Source organism: Ptychodera flava, chromosome 4 (assembly GCF_041260155.1).
Source record: "Ptychodera flava strain L36383 chromosome 4, AS_Pfla_20210202, whole genome shotgun sequence".
NCBI classification, from domain to species: Eukaryota; Metazoa; Hemichordata; class Enteropneusta; family Ptychoderidae; genus Ptychodera; species Ptychodera flava.
Window position 1 is genome coordinate 39659324 of NC_091931.1, and position 19421 is coordinate 39678744.

General features: G+C 38.2%; 1 protein-coding gene and 2 long non-coding RNA genes across 3 annotated transcripts; 2 read left to right on the forward strand and 1 right to left on the reverse strand.

The window, feature by feature from the left end:
* The first annotated feature begins 3418 nt into the window (after positions 1 to 3418).
* On the forward strand, positions 3419 to 3923 carry LOC139131733 (uncharacterized). Its single transcript, XR_011552180.1, has 2 exons — positions 3419 to 3681; positions 3852 to 3923. It is a non-coding gene; the product is annotated as an uncharacterized lncRNA (long non-coding RNA).
* A 2389-nt stretch (positions 3924 to 6312) lies between these two features.
* LOC139131734 (uncharacterized) lies at positions 6313 to 9206 on the forward strand. The gene is made up of 3 exons (XR_011552181.1): positions 6313 to 6497; positions 8423 to 8501; positions 8955 to 9206. It is a non-coding gene; the product is annotated as an uncharacterized lncRNA (long non-coding RNA).
* A 5199-nt stretch (positions 9207 to 14405) lies between these two features.
* LOC139131735 (low affinity immunoglobulin epsilon Fc receptor-like) lies at positions 14406 to 18363 on the reverse strand. The gene is made up of 6 exons (XM_070697937.1): positions 18297 to 18363; positions 17350 to 17753; positions 16446 to 16592; positions 15928 to 16013; positions 15258 to 15455; positions 14406 to 14825 (listed from the first exon to the last, which is right to left on the reverse strand). Coding segments are annotated over exons 1-5 (825 nt in total). The 5' UTR covers positions 18299 to 18363; the 3' UTR covers positions 14406 to 14825; positions 15258 to 15269.
* Positions 18364 to 19421: the final 1058 nt, after the last annotated feature.

Consider the following 19421-nt stretch of genomic DNA (forward strand, 5'->3'; position numbering starts at 1 on the left):
AGTCAAGTAGAATATTCGGTGAATTAGACTGTTCGGTAACGCATTTGTTTAGGCGCCCTTGTGCAAGATTGTTGAAGGCATTGCCGATGTAATGACATACAGTTCTGATCTTGTCGGCAGCAACATACGGTAGAAGATTGGCCATTTCACTGTTCATTTCGTCCACAAGAGGCCACTTAGTGGAAGATCTAAATTCGTTCAGAGAAATCTTATTTACCCTGGCAATGTACTTGTCTTTGATGGTATTCTCCACTTCTACTGGAACCTCAGACATGTCCAGTTTCTTTTGTCCAGTCATAGTGTATTGATATGCAAGTTCCTTCAGACAATAGAAACTCCCGCCAACGGAGAGTCAGATCTGATCGGACCACATGACGAGCCGGCGAGAAGCAACTTGAGAAATCACAGATAATTACTGGGACTTATGGTCTCAGAGTGTTTCCAAGTGTACTACACACCAACAGCTTACAGCAAAAAAACAAATTCATTGAAAATCGCAGAACAAAGTGGTAAAATTTGGAAATCAGACGAGAGCTTCTGTTGAGACCTGTTGATCGTTCAGACATGTGTACATGCTATGTCACTCCAAGGCCGTGTTGTCGTTATTAATAAACTTGTTGCAATCAAACTCTTTCATCGTTTAATTTGCCTCTGTCCTCCTGCTTTTATCATGGATGAAATCCAGTATAAATTTCTTGATTTCTTCTGGCAAGAAAAACATTGGTTGCCAAGTCAATCAGTTTTTGCTCATTGAAGTGAGGGGGCAAAATCTTATAGATCTCTTTTCATGTTTGAAAGCTTTCAGGTTAATTTATCTTCAAAGATATCTGTATTCAGGTCTGGATCATCCTAATTTTTGTTCGCCAATTTTTATTTTAGAATATACGATGGTTTCAACCGGGCTCGAATTCACAACGCACGGCACCCAATCACCTAGCGGAGAAAGCTACAGACAAAACCGCTAGGCTAAATCCCAATCTCAAAAAGATTGGTTCAATATTTTAGAAGTGTTGATAATTTCAATTACACCTCTCAACTTTTTACAGTCAATTTTCCGTCTGTTCCAGAATTTCTGCCTTAATGTTATCTTGAGCTTTTGAGTGTCTGGAAGTCATATATTTTTTTCTGAGAAAAGGTGGACCCCTTTCAATCAATGACATTTCCATGAAGCCCTTTTTTACAATGACTGTGTTAGTTTTTCAGATTCTCTTGATAGCACATTTGTTAATCACTTGATCAGTGCTGGCATTACAGAAGTTGGTGATCTTTTTGACCCTTTCCAAAAAGCTTGGCGCTCTCCCCAGTTTAAATACATTGTTTCTATTCATTCGGATAGAGTTTTACCAAATACGGTTGGTTGACGTTGGTTGATTTGACGTTGGTTGTTTCTATTCCCTGTGATTGGAAAAACAAAATCCAAAGTTATTTTGAAGAGGAAATTGATTTGGATGCCGGTCATTCTTGTCATCGTCCTTCGTATTCTTTCGAACTTATTTGTAAAGGCATTGATGACCATATTATTTTGAATTGTCCTTTGTATAAATTTGAAAGGGGTAGCATATATAAATTCTTGAATATGTCTAATTTTCATGAGAAAAATAAACATCAAGGTACAGTTTTGAGAGATCTGCTTTCTCTTCCTGAAAATACAAACCTTTCTTCATTTCCTGTTATCTCAGTTCAATTCCCATAAATGAAGGAAATCTTCAATGGCGTCTTCTCCATGGTGCATACGCAACTGGCTGGTTTATGTTCCATTCTGGGTATAGCTTATCCTCTGATTGTGTTTCTGTAGTGCCAGAGATGACCTTTTAAACATATTTTTAGCGGATGAAAAACAAGACTCTGTTCCAAAAAAGAGTTTATTTCTAAAACTTCGACGTTTCGATTTCATACAGGGAATCTTCATCAGAAATCAGAAAAACAACAAAATAACAGTAAATATGGGACTAGTAAAAAACGAAAAGAGCAACACTGGCGTAAAACCATTTAAAAACTATTCGAAAAACTGAGTTGTTGGTTAATAAAAGGAACTATAGCTAAAAATCAATCTGTATAGACGAGAAGAAAAAAGTTTTGAACTTACAAACAGAAGACGAGTGAACACTCAGTCTAAAAGTAGCGATGTTGACCGGCCGGATCGTACAAAGCCAATGGCGCGAAATACAATGAAGGGAGGCTCCCCAGAACAAACAACTTACAGACATGAGGAAAGGACTCCCTAGCTGTAGATGAAGCGGATTTGAAAACCTATAGGAACTGTACTTTATTCACCAGTCCTTTTTATTGATGCCGTTGGGTGACAGAGTACCAAGCTTATGAATGAAATGAAGTTCAAGCTGCTTTCTTATTTTATCTGCTTTTGAGTACACTTACAAAGACCAGAGAAACGAAAATATTGATGTTGTGCCCGGGTTCATGAAAATGGTGGGCTACTAGAGTATGTTTATGAGTTCTGATACTGTAATTCTGATACGTAATATTGTAATTCAATCCATCCATCACTCAAATTCACCATTGAATACAGCGACACCGAAATCTCCTTCTTGGATACTAAGATGATGATGAGGGAAAATAAAATACACACTACGGTTTACAGCAAGCCAACGGACAAACACTCTTACCTCTTGCCGTCATCGTGTCACCCTCGTCATATTTTTAAATCAATCCCCCAAGGTCAAGCTCTTCGCTACAGACGTATATGCTCATCCACTGATCTATACAATAAAGAAGTTGAGAACCTACATAGACATCTTACGGATAGAAACTACAAGCAATCATCAATCGTCACTGCAATCAACAAAGCAAGAAATCATTCCCGGAAAAACTCATTAACTACACAAAAAATAAACACACTGACAGCCTACGAGGATTCCATTTGTGCTGACGTACCACCCGTCACTACCCAGCATCTCCTCCATAATCAACAAACACTGGCCTATCCTTCAATCAAATCAAGAAACAAAAGTTACATTTGACAAACCACCTGTTGTAGCATTCCGACAACCACCAAACATAAAGAAAATGCTGGTAAAAGCCCGGACTAAAACATCCACACAGGACGACACAGAACAGGTACTTGTACACCCTGCAACAAATGTAGAGCATGTCCCCACATGTTGAAAACAAAACAAAATTCCATAACTAACCAACTCACTGGAAAATCTCAACCTCTTGTCGGACATGTAACATGTAATACACGCAATATCATCTACGTCATTATCTGTGATAAGTGTAACAAATTATACATAGGCGAAACGAAACGTGAACTCCGTATCAGAATTAATGAACATTTATACAGTATCAGAACTCATAAACATACTCTAGTAGCCCACACCATTTTCATGAACCCGGGCACAACATCAATAATTTTCGTTTCTCTGGTCTTTGTAAAGTGTACTCAAAAGCAGATAAAATAAGAAAGCAGCTTGAACTTCATTTCATTCATAAGCTTGGTACTCTGTCACCCAACGGCATCAATAAAAAGGACTGGTGAATAAAGTACAGTTCCTATAGGTTTTCAAATCCGCTTCATCTACAGCTAGGGAGTCCTTTCCTCATGTCTGTAAGTTGTTTGTTCTGGGGAGCCCTCCCTTCATTGTATTTCGCGCCATTGGCTTTGTACGATCCGGCCGGTCAACATCGCTACTTTTAGACTGAGTGTTCACTCGTCTTCTGTTTGTAAGTTCAAAACTTTTTTCTTCTCGTCTGTACAGATTGATTTTTAGCTATAGTTCCTTTTATTAACCAACAACTCAGTTTTTCGAATAGTTTTTAAATGGTTTTACGCCAGTGTTGCTCTTTTTCGTTTTTACTAGTCTCATATTTACTGTAATTTTGTTGTTTTTTAGATTCCTGATGAAGATTCCCTGTGTGGAATCGAAACGTCGAAGTTTTAGAAATAAACTCTATTTTGGAACAGAGTCTTGTTTTTTCATCCGCTCAATACTACTCTCAAGACCAAGTTTCATTGCCACCTAGTACCTGCTACTGTAGTTGGACTGACACCAGTTCTAAAAAACAAACTCACATTTTAAGAATGCCTTCGCCCTTCTCCTTTGTTCATTCTCCTTGGTAAACTCTGTCACAGTTTTCTTGGTCAGGAATGCAAAATTTTATACTGATGGTTTGGTTTAGGTCCACCCTTTGATAAATCGTACAGGGACAAGACTACTTTTGGGCTTTCAAATTTTATTACAGCTAAAATTGCAATTCATGTGACAAGACGAAATGCAATCTATGATCATGATCCCTCAACCAGTAAAATGCTTGTTTCTGTATTTAAAAGACGAGTTTGTTCTCGCATTTTAGAAGAGTACAATTACTTCACGCTCAATTCAAACATAGGTGCTTTCAAAAACATTTGGTGTGTTCATGACATCATTGCTTCTGTAGACATTGATGGAGTAATTATTATTTATTCAATATTGTTGTGAACACTTCTTTCTTTTGTTTGCTTTCACCTCTACGCACACTCCTTTTTGCCAACACCTAACTCGTCCTGGGCACCGTTCTCCTCGGAATGAGAGGGGGTAGTTAGGTGAGGAGATTTTTGGCTGGCATGTCTCTTCTCATTGGCGGTTAGGCGGCATTTTTCTGGCAATTGTCGACGAAGGGATGTACCCGAAACGTCCACGTCTAACTTCCATAATAGTCACTGAGTTTCCGAATATTTGTAGTCCAGCTTTAATTTTCAGAGTACGAAATCCGTAGAGGGCAGCCTATTTTCCACTTAAAAGTTTCGATTCGAAATTTTAAACTTCTCACTTCGAAGTTGGGTGGCCCTCTACGACATACTATGACAGAACCCCGTGACCTGTGAGTGTAAGTGCGCCGTAAGAGCGGTCTTTCCACGAATGCTGCCATGTATTCGGCGGCAGTTCGCTCGTGAAAGGACAGCCGAATACACCGCAGCACGGGCCATAGGGTTCTGTTATTATTACATATGTTCTATCTTTTATTTGCATCATTCATCGAGAGAATCGACGATAGTCGTGCGTACTACTTGTCTGTCAAAGCTTCAGGTGGACCCTGCGGAGTTATATAGCATTGACATCACTGTAACGAGGCATCGAATCAGCTTTCACTTTTCATTGGTCAACGGGGCCACCCTCTATTTTGATTGGCTTAACTATTGTTTACTTGTTTATCAAGATGACGTCAGAGGAGCGTCGGAGAACTCGAACTCTGCTTGCGATCGCTCACACATACGTACGTATAGCAACATGCCATAGATAGTCAAACGAAGAGAACTTTGAAAATGGAACCCTTTTAATTTTTTCACATTTTGAGCTTGAAATTCTACTAAATGATCGATACAAATAACAGTTCAAAGATTTTTACGGGAATTTTAAGAGTAGGCATCATGGGCCAGTGGCTAGAGCAGTGGACACGATCAAAGGATGGTGAGTTCGAGCCCCGGCATGGCTGTGGTGTTGTGTCCTTGAGCAAGGCACTTTATTCTGATTGTTTCTCCCCACCCAGGAGTGATGGGTACCTGGTAGGACAGAGGTTGTTATGTGTGCGTTTAGCTCTGCTGCGCTTATTGGCTGCACATGTGAGCTGTTGTCTGCTCCCCAGGGAGTTGAGTGGTATCATATTAGGTCCAGTGACCAGGGGTAATAATAATTGTAAAGCGCCTTGATCACATCTACTTGTGGATATGTGCGCTATATAAGAACCAAATATTATTACAATTTTAAGAGTAAGGTCACACAAGCACAGAGTAAATTTAAACTGCACGCAAAAAAATTACTTTCTAAATAAGCTTACTCTGAAGGATTGAAAACAGGGAATGTCCGGTGAGAAAACTACTGGCAAAAACGTCTCTGAAAATGTTAACTGTTTAATTGGCTCCGCTGCGCCCACAGTTACGTACGTGTGGTTCGATACATGATAGCCGCCGTGTATCGAACCACATGTACGTAACTGTGGCTGCGCCGACGTCGCCCGTTGTCAATGTTTTTGCTTCGCTGACGACAAACTGCTCTTCCGGGTAATAAAAATCATCCTCACACTACGATAAGTACATGCAATTTTCTTTGTCGTAGTTTTTTATCGGTAATGTCATCCATTTTACGATAACTAGCATCGAACCAAAGTCAAATTAAATCTTGTAGACGACAAGTTTTGTTTTTACAAACAAAAATAGTTCCGGGTCAAAATTGGTAAATACTCATTAACATAAAGAAATGGCACAATGTTTTTTGTATTGCACTGCAGTGCAAATACCAGTAGTACGCGCGCTTCGATGCAAGTCAACTGTGGTACATATGTAATAAATTACAAAGCTATGTATTCGTGTCCCGAGTATGGCAACACACGTCACGTTTTCCTAGCTATAGCGTGTCAGAAGAGGAAAGAACTGGCACCCTTAAAAGAGTACACGCAGGGGAAGGATATTCACTTTGGAAAAAATATTGTTTTCGTCACCCGCATTAACTACAGTCCCTGGAGCTCCGACTGTCCCGCATTTGTTACGCGAAGTTATGACTGAGGTAAGTGTGTATGGAGAAAACGGATGTTCTCGTCCAGTCTTGCATTTACGATTTTAAGGAGTACGAGACTCAGTTTAAATTGCCCTTTCTTGTATATTGGCCCCGTTACTGCTCGACCGTATGAGACCGAAGGTGTGTGGACCGGTGAGAGTTTGACTAATGGAGTATCAATACAACGTACGAGTTATTCCAACTATGGTTTCGTTTAATTTCGGTCAATTCCATAAGATTTCAACATCCTTGGTTATGTCACTCTGTAAAGCCCCAGAGTGACGGGAATCTCAGTTTTGAATCCATAAAACACTCTACTTTTATAAACCTCGCATTTTAAGGCGACAATCTTAGCAGTGTATCAACGTCGTTTTGTTAAAATGTTGATCACACAATAACATCATTCAGTTGTTTTTAGCTATAGAGATCACAGGGAAAGATGTCAGTCCCCTGGGTGGGGAGGGTTGGGTTCTTTGTGCGATGGTTTATTTTTTTTAATTCATTTTATTCATTTAGACTTTTGATATTTCAAATTAAGATTTCGACTCCAAACCGTCTGACTGCTTTCTTTATTACCTACAAGTCCTCTCTAACCTTTGTACACACATTGCCAACTGGCCAATCGGCTGTCCGCATCAGCGGATTAATTGATTAAGTTGAAACCACAGCTGTCCAATGCTGAAGAAAAAATGAAATGAAAATCTTCGTTCTCTGTTGCATTCTCAATAAATGTTCTCATTGCATGTTTTAGCTTTGTCGTGATCAAACTTTCGATGACGATCTAACAATTGCTACCATCAAACTCCTTCAAGGTCGTCAGTTCTCCCGCCTGAAGATCTGTCCATGTATCTCCATGTCATTCTGAATTAGCCATTAAGTATACTCAACTACTACGATTTGTTAATTTGGATATAAAGTTTATCACCTGCTCGATACATCAGCTTGTAGGCCTATACCCTAAATAGCATCGATTATGAATGATTTCGATTTTTTCTTTAGTTCAATGAATGGAACATTTTGAAAGTTTGGGATCGAATCGCCTTGGGTTCCAGGGCGGAAAGTTGTTCTTCGCATGATGAACATCGACTTTACGAGACATTATAAAGAGGGCAGTCTGAGTTAGAAAGTGAATCATGATTTCCACCGGAGCCTTTGAGAGCTCGAAAAGATACAAATTATTATGACTGGCATTACGGGTGTTCGATTTAGTCAAATCAGTCAGGATTTGCGTCGAGAGAGTGTGATAAAATTACAGGTAGAGACATCGATTCCCGAACGTTTTGTCAGATTGTCTGTTTTGTTAGATGTTATAAATCATTCCGCGACCTTTTCTGAAAGCCTCCGGATCATGATTGATTTACGTCAAGGAGTGGTTTTAATTTTAAAAAATGTACACCGAGTACGTTAAATTGTAATCGGGTTCAGTACATCACAGACAACCCATTTTTGTCATTCGGTACGTAGCAATATTTAACTTCTAGAAGTTCTCGAATAAATAGTTTATGGAGTGTCACTAACATCTCAAAATGTCGCTGCTGCATATCCACGTGATAGAATTGACAATAAATAAAAGGTATAATTTTTCTTCATTCCGAGGCAAATGAGTGATTACCCACACAAAACACAATGAATGGTTTACGTAAAACGTCATTATAAGAATTTCGGTGAATGTAGAATTCAATTTACAACAATTTTCAGTCTTCAGCATACAAGCGACGTAGGAAATATCTTTTGTGCAGTTCTCCCTTCTCGTAATGTGAAAGTTGTCCTAAACATTTAGATGTCAAAATTACCATGATTCCAGATTCAACAAGCTTAGACATAAAAACGACACTTTCTTTCTTTCTGTTTATTTGAACACAAAGGAGTACTGGAGTGCCTGAATTATCGATGTGTCATAAGTAAATTTATTTGTCTTGATTTGTTCCCCATAGCATATATCGGAATACCATTTTCCTGGCGAGGAGCGAGAAGACTACGTTGATTATGGAATATTTCGAGAATTGCGACGAGGTAATGTCCAGTTACTATTACAGATATATTTATAAATGAATTACAATCAAATGGCAGCATAACCATCCTATCGACGGTTTAACCCATTTCACACACATTTACAATTTCCTGACCTTGACAGCACAATGTCTAAACCAAACGCTGCTAAGAAGTAGAATAAGGAAGTGTAAGGATGCAATAAATGTTTACTTATTCCTTCTTTTCTGATAAACAATATGTATAGCCTTATCTTTCATTCTATTTCTGTCTGCATGTTCGGCTGCCTTTGTTCAGACATCTGTCTGTCTGTGAGTCTTTCTGTCTGTCCTTAAGTACGCACGCACGCACTTATGTACGAGAGTATGTATGTATGTATGTATGTATGTATGTATGTATGTATGTATGTATGTATGTATGTATGTATGTATGTATGTATGTATGCATTTAAGTCAGTGTGTACTTTCTTTTATTTAGGAAAAGGAGCTGAGACCATCCTTATTCTTCCAATAACGAATGGAAGAGGACATCTTACACCAACTCCTGAGCGAGGACGAAGTCGATATCGAGGTCGAGGCAGGGGAAGAGGTACCTGCAGAGGGGAGACACGAAGAACTCGAGGACAAGGTGGAAAAGAGATCGGAAATCCCTTTTGAAAGAAATAAATAATGCAAATATTAACTCCCAGGCTTTCATTTGAAGACTCGTCATCAATTGGCTTTAAATAAATACCTGAAGATAAAATACAATGTCTCTTGTCATAGTTTTTGTCGCTGTAGATGAAGGAAAATGGGGCTCATGCAACGGCAATATTGTGGGGTAATTCTAATTAACGGCAACTTGCCAACTTATTGTAACGCCTTGAATAGTTAACAATGAATAAAAACATAATAGACATCCTCGTTTAAGCAAAATCAAACATTACTGTCAATTGAGCTTCCAACACAGATGGATTTCCATGCAAAAGTCAAACATGAGGATACTACAAACGAATGGTCTTAGCCACAAAACAAACAAACAAACAAACATACATACATACATACATACATACATACATACATCCATACATACATACATACAAGACATACATACATACATACATACATACATACATACATACTACACACACACAACATACATACATACATACATACATACATACATACATACATACATACATACATACATACATACATACATACATACATACATACATACATACATACATACATACATACATACATACATACATACATACATACATACATACATACATACATACATACATACATACATACATACATACATACATACATACATACATACATACATACATACATACATACATACATACATAAATACATACATACATACTTACATACATACATACATACATACATACATACATACATACATACATACATACATACATACATACATACATACATACATACATACATACATACATACATACATACATACATACATACATACATACATACATACATACATACATACATACATAAATACATACATACATACTTACATACATACGTACGTACGTACGTTCGTACGTATGTACATACACGGGCTCGAAATTAACTTTTTCCCCTGGTAGTCCACTTGGGCTACCATTTTCTGAAGTTGGTAGCCCAGGGACAATGGTTGGTAGACCATGCATATTTTAGTTTGGGGATATTGTTTTTCATTAACCAGACAAGAAAAAGCAATTTTTCAAGATTCTCCCATGAAGTGAATATTCTAGTCATTTGATGTGAAAACTTACACAACTAGTACCAAATTGAAACAGGTATAAGCTGCCCCCCCCCCCAAAAAAATGTTCTGGTCCTTGACATTCAGCAAAAGTGATGCTGCGACGTGGTTTTCTTTGTTTCCCTTTATTTCTTAACAATGCTGGTTTTGCACTATTGATACAACAGTTATTGTCTTTTATCACTGGCTGCATAATACTTCCGTTTTCTGTTTAGTATTTTTGGCCATACAAACTGAGATATCAAGGATAGCTGTACTGATCAGTATGTAACCCAATAAAATGCCATGACTCGCAGAAACGATTAGAAACGATCTCTTTTTGGCCTAATGGACAACAGTGATGCTTAAAACTTCGGTGATCTATGGACAACTTGTTTCATTCTCAGAGTTGTATGAAAATATTGATAGTCGTCATGACAACGACCACGACCTTCTCAGCACGTGGAGACTGGACATACTGTAGCCGTGCTAAGATCATGGGCTGTAGGGAGGAGGCATATTGCCTGTGATTGATACATTATGATCAAAATGCAATGAAAATGCGTTTTCATTGACCATCACTTCCAGTGCCTGTCATTCAAGTACGTCAGTTCAGATATTGGACATTGCACGCCAAGTACTGACTGAATTTTATGTCCCAGTCTTTGATAGTCCATGTGGGCTACCATTTCATGGACTTGGTAGCCCCAGGGAAAAGTTGGTAGTCTGTGGACGTGGGACTACCGCTAATTTCGAGCCCTGACATACGTACGTACATACGTTCGTACGTACGTACGTACGTTCGGACGTTACTGATGAACGGACCTCGTTTTGTTCCCAAAACACAATTAAAACGAATGAAAAACATTAAACCGGTTTTTATTTGGGGGGGAGGGGGGTCCAAGATCACATGACCATGATCAAATCACTGACGATTAACTGATGTCTTACTGTGTTTCCCATTATCATGAAGCCACATTGATCTGCTCACTATACCGTATCACTAACAAACGTAGAACCGATGTGTGAAGTTGCTTTCATTTCCTTTATGTCCAAGAAAACATCATGAATGCCTAAAAAAGACATTGTAAATGTCTAGGACAACTTGATGGTACCCAGAAATATGCTGAATACCTAGCACAACATTGTAAATGTCTGGGGGAAATGCCAAACGCCAATGACAACATTATAAATGCCCAGAACAACATGCCGAATGCCAAGGACAAAATTGTAAAGTCCTAAAAAAAGTATGTAAATGAACATCATAACATGATAATACTCAAGACAACATGATGTTAAATCACTCAAGTCAGTATGGCTTTTCATAATTTCTTGTGTTAAGTCTGTGAGGATCTTAGGAGTGACTTGATAGGTTGTGTATGACATTTACTTTGATAACTTTTGTTTTTAATCGGTTTGTTGGGACCTTTGCGTAAATTTATCCTTTTTACCCGGGAAAGATATTTTACCAAGGTTTAATTCATTCAGCTGTAGATTATTGTTGCGTTGTTTGGGATATCAGGCTGTAATGTTTAGTGGGATGTCGGGATGTAATACAACAATGAAACCCATTGATGGAGTGTTCAAAATGCAGAAAGGAGCGCTACGATTTCTACTTGCGACAGATTTTGATACTCAAAATGATTCTCTTTTTGTATTCTCTACTTGTATTTAGTCTACAATTATTTTGAGAATTCCGTTCCGATGTATATTACTGTCATGTTTGTGCCATTATGAATGCTAATGATTATACTACTCGTGCAGGTCCCACGCATAAACTTCAACAACCACAATCTCGCACAGAATCTGGCCAGAGAATCTTTGTGACGCATGCTTCTAGAATTTGAAATTCACCACAGGAAAGTTATAGCTCAAATCTGACAAATTTCAAAGTTCAACCTAAATATTTCATAACGGAACATATTGACAAAAGTGCTATTGTTTTTATATACATGTACTATATTCTTCATGTCTGTTTTTAGGTTGTGTGATTTGTACAGTTTTTTCATGAATCTTACAGGACTGACCCCATGGAAGATTACGGCCCTATTGGGCAGCTTTTACCCAGTAGGTGTCTGCAAGTTATCTTTTAATGTGAATAAATAGATAAATAAATAAGGTACAGAAACATTAAATCATCCGCTTGCAAAATCAAAAATAAAAATTAAACGTTTAAGTTCTACATGCAAAACTTGGCACTGAAGAAAGAAATTATCCAATATTTACCGATAGTTGAAATTCAAATTGGCCGTAATCCCTGTGTTAACTCTATGGTATTGGGAAAAATTAAATTTTCGATTTTCTCACAAAAACATGCTGTTGAAAACTGTATTTACTGCTTGTGCTTCTAAATCAACCCTACAAGCATTAAATATAAAAGGTTTTGTGAAAATCAAAAGATTTCAAATGTTGGTCTCCTAGGCGCATTCCACATAATGGGGTATTCATTCCCACCATAACTAGGCCGAGGACGTTATCATGAACACAGATATCATTGAGCAATGCTCTGAGTTAAATCCATAGAACAGCTTATAGTGCTCTTGTCCAGGCTGTTAATCATCAAAATCTGACATTGTCCAATAGTTGAAAACTTCAACAAGTGTCTAAAGGGCGAGAAAATGTATTTTCCTGCTAACTGTTTTACTGTTAAACCATCGCGTAAAAGCGTTCTTGTGGTCAGGAAAGTGGACGAATTTAAAACACAATCATTGAGAGAAAATGTGGTATCGACTGGATCCCATCCTGGATTTTCCCGCTCGTAGAGTACTCTTCATACAACCATTTTATAATGTATAAGTCCACAAAACTACGTCATCCGTGACTGATGCGTCCTTTAAAATAACCCCACGCTATGAACACAAATATTAAATCGTCTTGGCCTCCATAACTGTTGGTTCGTTGCGACAATAACGCGACTGTGTAGAGCACGTGGAATTAATGACTTTGACGTGGGGTAACAGCATCAAGACCTGTATCGGTTGATACGATAGGTAAAGAGCAGATTGTTTTCTTATTGATACCTACGCAGATCAATAGATATGTCTATTGTTGCCAAGAACCACTGATGTACTGGTATTTACTGGAGCTGCGTCCATATCAGTGAAATGAACTGCTAAATTTTACCTTTTTCGTTTTATCACTAGGTTTTTGCTAGCATTTTAGCCATATGGCAAACCAGATCTTTTTTGCCTGCGCTGTAATATTAAAGGAACATTTAGTCAGGCAATTATTAATTTTCTACCATAATGAAGCCAACGATGTGTCGACGAATAAAGATCTCATTAAGAAATGCCCTTAGCAGCGGGTCCTTCGCTGTCGTCAAGTGGGACAGTCTTCAGGACCCACTATTGTCGAGTGATTGTACTCGTCAACATTTATTTTAAGGGGGAATAATAGTAATTGCTGAGTGTTTTACCATTAAATCTTCGCGTGAGCATGGCCAGGAAAGTGAGGGCCGTTAAAACACCATCATGAGAAAATGAGGTATTAACTGCATTCCACCAAGTGGGGATTCCATCTGTATTGTACTCTTTAGACAACCGTTTACAAATTTACAATATTTCGTAATCCATGAATGATACCTTTTTGAAGCTTATCCACGTTATGATTACAAGTAAAAGTAACGTTGATGAGTTGTTCATATTAAGGCGTGAAAGACTTAGCACATACGGCCTCTACATGGGGTAACAACACAACGAAGCTTATGAAAGCGTATTTGATTCATTAGCGCCGGCAGGCTCTGCATTTTTAAATTGACAGCTTGGAGCCTCCAAAATTTTCTTGCCCACAGAAAACGTTGGCTTGCGATGTGTTGGGGATGGGGTTGTAAAATAGAATTGATGAGATATTTTCTCTTCCGGCCCCTGCTGTTAATTGCCTTAGCCTGACTGTTTAGGGCGTGAGGTTATGGCTTCGGCATGGGACAACAACACTAAGAACTGTATCTGTTGATCTGTAAACAGGAGATTGCCGTCTGCTGACTTAAACGAACACTCCGGTGGTCACGATAGGAATTACTCTACCTCGGAGGAACCACAACTTTGCTTCTTTTATTACTCTCTTCAATGGATTCAACACTTAGGGGACTACATAACCCATCAGAGGTGTTGGAGGTAGAACGGGGGATGAGACATCAGACAATTTCCAAACAAAAAGAAAACATGTCAAGACAATATGTTATTGCTTTAATGCTGATATTTATTATTTATTGCATGCAAAGATAATAAAGAAAGGAGACTTGTCATCGTTTAAACCTCGCTTAATCTAACTGGTGTCACCGTTTCTATTTGATTGCTCTAAACTTGCTCGAAAATCGTATATAGACACCGTCACACAATATCTGCTAAAACGATTTAAATTTAAGGCTGTTGAATCTTTATCTAGCTTCCATGGATACCATGGCAACCGGACTCAAACTGAACAGCCACATTTCGGAGAAACAAATCAGTTAATCATCGAAACGTTATATAAAAATCGTTGGCAAATATTGCAGAAACGTATTGATGAATAGAGTTTGTTGTCTTATTTAGTTCCTTTTAGTTCGTTGTCAAAGCAGTGAATTGGCAAGCGTAATCCTATTCCAGTAGTTCCGGTCATCTGTAAATAATCATAGTAGTAATTTAAAAAATGATAAGTCATCATCATCATCATCATCATCATCATCATCATCATCATCATCGTTTCAAAGAAATGGCGTTAGGCGTCCTGAGCTGTAAAGTGCATATATTCAAATAGTCGCTAGGAAGAAGCTCCTAGTTCGAAGAGTGAAACAATGCATTAATGCTTCATTATATTTCACAATGCTTAAATTCATTTTAATGAATGTTGGAGAAAATAATGCTAATTGCGTTAAATTCCATGTGAAAGTTGTATAATTTGAAACTTATACATCCGATAAAAGAGAGCTGGAAAAATAAGGCATCGCGTTTTCACAAGCAATCTACTTAGAGTGACTAAAATACATCGGTGTCATAAAATTGTGCGCAGAGAGAGACAATACCGTTGAAAAGTACGTAATTCGGTAATTACCATGTATGTTGCTTAACCCCAGTGATGATGTCTGTGCCAGTGGTGCCAGTGGCAGTGTCTACGTCTGCGTCTCTGGCACATGAAACGACGTCGATTGCAGCATCTCAGATCGTTCCAGCGTCCATTCCTGTACATCTCAACGCAGTCCTCGTTTCTGTAGTTGTTAGGCTCACGGCAATACCATCTCCTGAAATTGTACTACAGTAACAATGCACATTAAATCATTGCTGTAACATTACCCCGTGAAAATGAAATTTCGTGTCTACGGTAAAATGTTTTGGTTTATTCTTCTTTCAAATGTCTTCTGTTGTTTCAACTGTAATATCAGGGGATGAAGGTTAAAACACCTTCCATTATTAAATTTGTTTACGTTCAAATTTCCAGTCTTTGTTCATCGTGACTATACTAGTATGGTAAAGATATGAAATTGTGAACTATGTCGTCACATGTCGCCTATCTCCGACTATCACATTCACTTTATGCGCATGTGGACATGAATGCTTTAATTTTGTTCTCCCTTTCGAATATCGTCACATTGCGAGATGCCGATTTCCCCACTCGAAGATAAGTCGCAGGTTATCACAATAACGAAACTATAAAACATCACCGAATCTTTCATAAACTTTTCAGAATGAGCTTTTCCTTGCAGGTTCAAATTAAGTGTCCTTACCCGAGATCGATCAGTCCATCTAAAACGTCCTTCACAACGTCTGTCATTCAATCCTATCCACAAGTTTCCATAGCGACGTGCGTAAGCTGATTTGAAAAAAGATGAAGAACGTTTAAAGCAAGGATCAGCTGAAACTTCTCTGCTACCACCATTTCATAATAATCGATTCTTCGGTATCTATTCACTGTATACATAACGCAATTTCAAATCACAACACGGTAACACAACAACTAGTGATCTTTAGAAAATGCATCAAGTAAAGAACAAGTCTGCCTTTTTTATCTGTACTGTCTTTCTGTTTATATACATTGTCTCCCTGTCCGTTAAATGCGTCTCGATATATGTTATATGATTGCAAGACTTGAGGGCATGCAATTTGAAACATTTTTCAAACAGCACTCAAGACAAAGACAGAAACCATGACATGTTCAGTCTCTCCATCCGTTTGTCTGTAAGTCTTTTAATTTTGATGGGATTTTGCCATTTTTCACCACAATTTATGCTTTCAGTGACATTACCTCTGACAATGCGGTTCTGGTAGCAGTTGTGGATGCTGACGAGGTTACCACCGTACCTTCTACAAACTCGATATGCTTGATACCAGCGGTAGTGGCAAGTAAACACTCTGTAACACTTCCTGTGATAGCAGACCCATCGTCTGTGAGCTGCGAAAGAAAACACGAAAAACAAAGACTTAAATCCTAAATGGATATGACTGTGATGTGACTACAATGCTAGATCGTAATTATGTATTCGCTATACATGTGAATATCCGTTTACACAAGGACTATTCAATTTTACGGATGTACAGCCGAATTTGTACACCATGTTCAAGGGTTGGTGTAACGACTTATCATTTTCCTTCATTCAGTGAAGGTCAAAGATGCCATTGCTATAATATGTTCAAAAAGGAAAAAAAATGCTCTTTTTAAAATTTGGAGTCTCATGGTAGCTGATCACCTTCATGAGATGGTATTTGTTAAACACGTTGTCTAATCATGCCTATAAAGAGTTACACTGGTTTCATACCAAACGTATCTGCAAAGTTAGGTCCGCGTAGACACATAGCCTTTAATTGGATAGTGCTCTGTTTGCAGAGGAATGTGCTACTATTTTTTCTTGTCTATTTTTCTAAGTTTTTTTGAAACAGTGTCAAATGTTTTACATCTCCACCAACATCTTTAGCATAGGTAAATCGGGTGATACCAATTTTTTTCCTTAAAAGTAATGGAGATGTAGGCCGCAGGCAATTTTGCAGTAGGAAAAATTATATTGGGATGCATGTAAGCTTTACGGTAAAAGAACCATGAGATCAACTAATGTAGAATGGCCTCAAAATGTCCGATGCATTTTCAGCAAACGTTTGGCTAAACAATTTCGGTTCAATAATTTTCAAAACTGTTACATATTCCTCACGCTTACCATCTTTCACGACTTCAATAGCTGCTTCATTGTCGTCTTCACTGCTCTCCTCCGTCTCATCATCAGCTGTGCTCATTTCATTTGTATCTGCCTCTTCTTCCTCATCGACCTCTTGCTCTGCAGTTTCGTCTACGTCTTGGTCAGCGCTTTCATCTTCCAATTCTTCCTCCTCGACGCTGCGTTCATCCAGGTCACTTTCATCGAATTCCTCTATGTCGTCTTCTTCTAAACTTCTCTCTTCCAAATCATCTTCAGAGTCTTCGAATTCTGCCTCAGACGCGATTTCAGGTGTCTCTTCAACGGCAGATGTTTCGTCGATGGTAGCCTCTGCTTTGGGTGCGGAGGCAGCAAAGCATGCTGATAGTACAGCTAGTACTAACAGCGTCGTGATAACAACCCCTCTCCTGTAATGTATAATGATATGGATAACATTACTACAGACGCATACAGAGATATTCCGAGCATTTATTGTCTCGCTGTGTCGCCAAAAATACTTAACAAAGTGATGTGTCAATAGAAATGAAAAGCGTATGACACTTATCTGTTTGCATCTTAGTACGTCACAATAATGTTTCTCCATCAAAGGAGTTCTCGACCCTAAATGTCTTCTCTTGAGAAAAATATTACTTTCATAATAATAGTATTATTTCTAAAACTAGCTATGGCTGTTTGGATTTTTGACGCTACATCGACTACGGTGGCGTCAATTGATGAATGAATATGCATGACAAAGTCACCTGGTAAAATGTCACTTTACTCTTGTTCGTCATTGATTCAGTTCATTGAATTTGAAAAGAAATGTTACTGCAATGTTGCGACAACCTTTTGTGTGACCAAAGACGAAGCTATAGACTTTTACTTCAATGGCCACAAACCCTTAGGCACAACCAAAGTTAATGCAAGTTACAACGAGAACAATCAAGACAGAATTAAACAAGAATACTCACATTGTTCTGGAGGTAATGCCAGACTCCTGGAATGTTCTGCACTGTACTTCAAAAGAACAGTGTCGGACGAGTGTCTGTACAGGGCGAACATCCCAAACTTTTATAGACGGTCGATGTTGTCATTCAATTAAAATGCAAATGCTTGATTGGGCTCCTGCAGTTATTGGTTGCACCCCCTCAAGACGACGACCGTATTTCCTCTTTGCAAACTCCCTTTCTTTATCGTACAATGTACTGCATATATCGATTATATGGGCATTTAGGGGTAATCGACTACCTCCTATAGAAAATGGTAAAATTGAAGCCAGCTGAACGGCTTTGGTCATAAAATGGCAATATTTGAGTTTACAGATAGAAACTTGGAGCAGAAGATAAAATAGAGGGATGCAAATCGGTTCAAGTATTTGTATTAATATATAATTGGAAAGTGTATTTGAATTACCTGGCTTTCAAAAATGCCATAACAAGAATGCTTATAGCGTGCGGGTAGATATTCTAAATAAATAAAAATCCTCGAAAACACACACATGAATTCAAAATCCCAACGAGCCTATTAATTTTTGCTATTTTGAAATTTTTTCAAAGCAATTTTATGTAGTCTCTGTAATTAAAACCCATCTCTAACAAAAATAAATGCGCTGGCGATCTAAGCGGGTGCAATCGCACATCTTCAAAAGCTCAAGCGCCCTCGACATTTGCCTCTTGGTAAGAACGGGCAAATTGGTCATCAAATAAGTTTGTTACTCAAATCTGTGCCAAAATCAACATTACGTTGAATTGTCAATTTAGAATAGTTATGTAATTTATGACTGGAGACTTGTAGTGGGAGCAAACAACAATTGCAAGTGCGTCTCCACACTTGATCCAATCTGCTACGATTTTACTATTTTGACTGTTGCATGAAGTGAACTTAGAACGCTACTTCTGACGTAACTTTCTATCTCTATGAATCTTAACATTGACCCATCACCAATCTAAAGAGAAATAGCTTCATTTCTGAAATGTTATCTCAACTTTTAATAATCCGTTTGAATCAAAATGTAACAAAATTAGTTATGTTTGTGTACCTTGTTGAGAAAATAAAGACAGTCTGTCACCCACATAGTATATGGTAAAGGTAGCAGG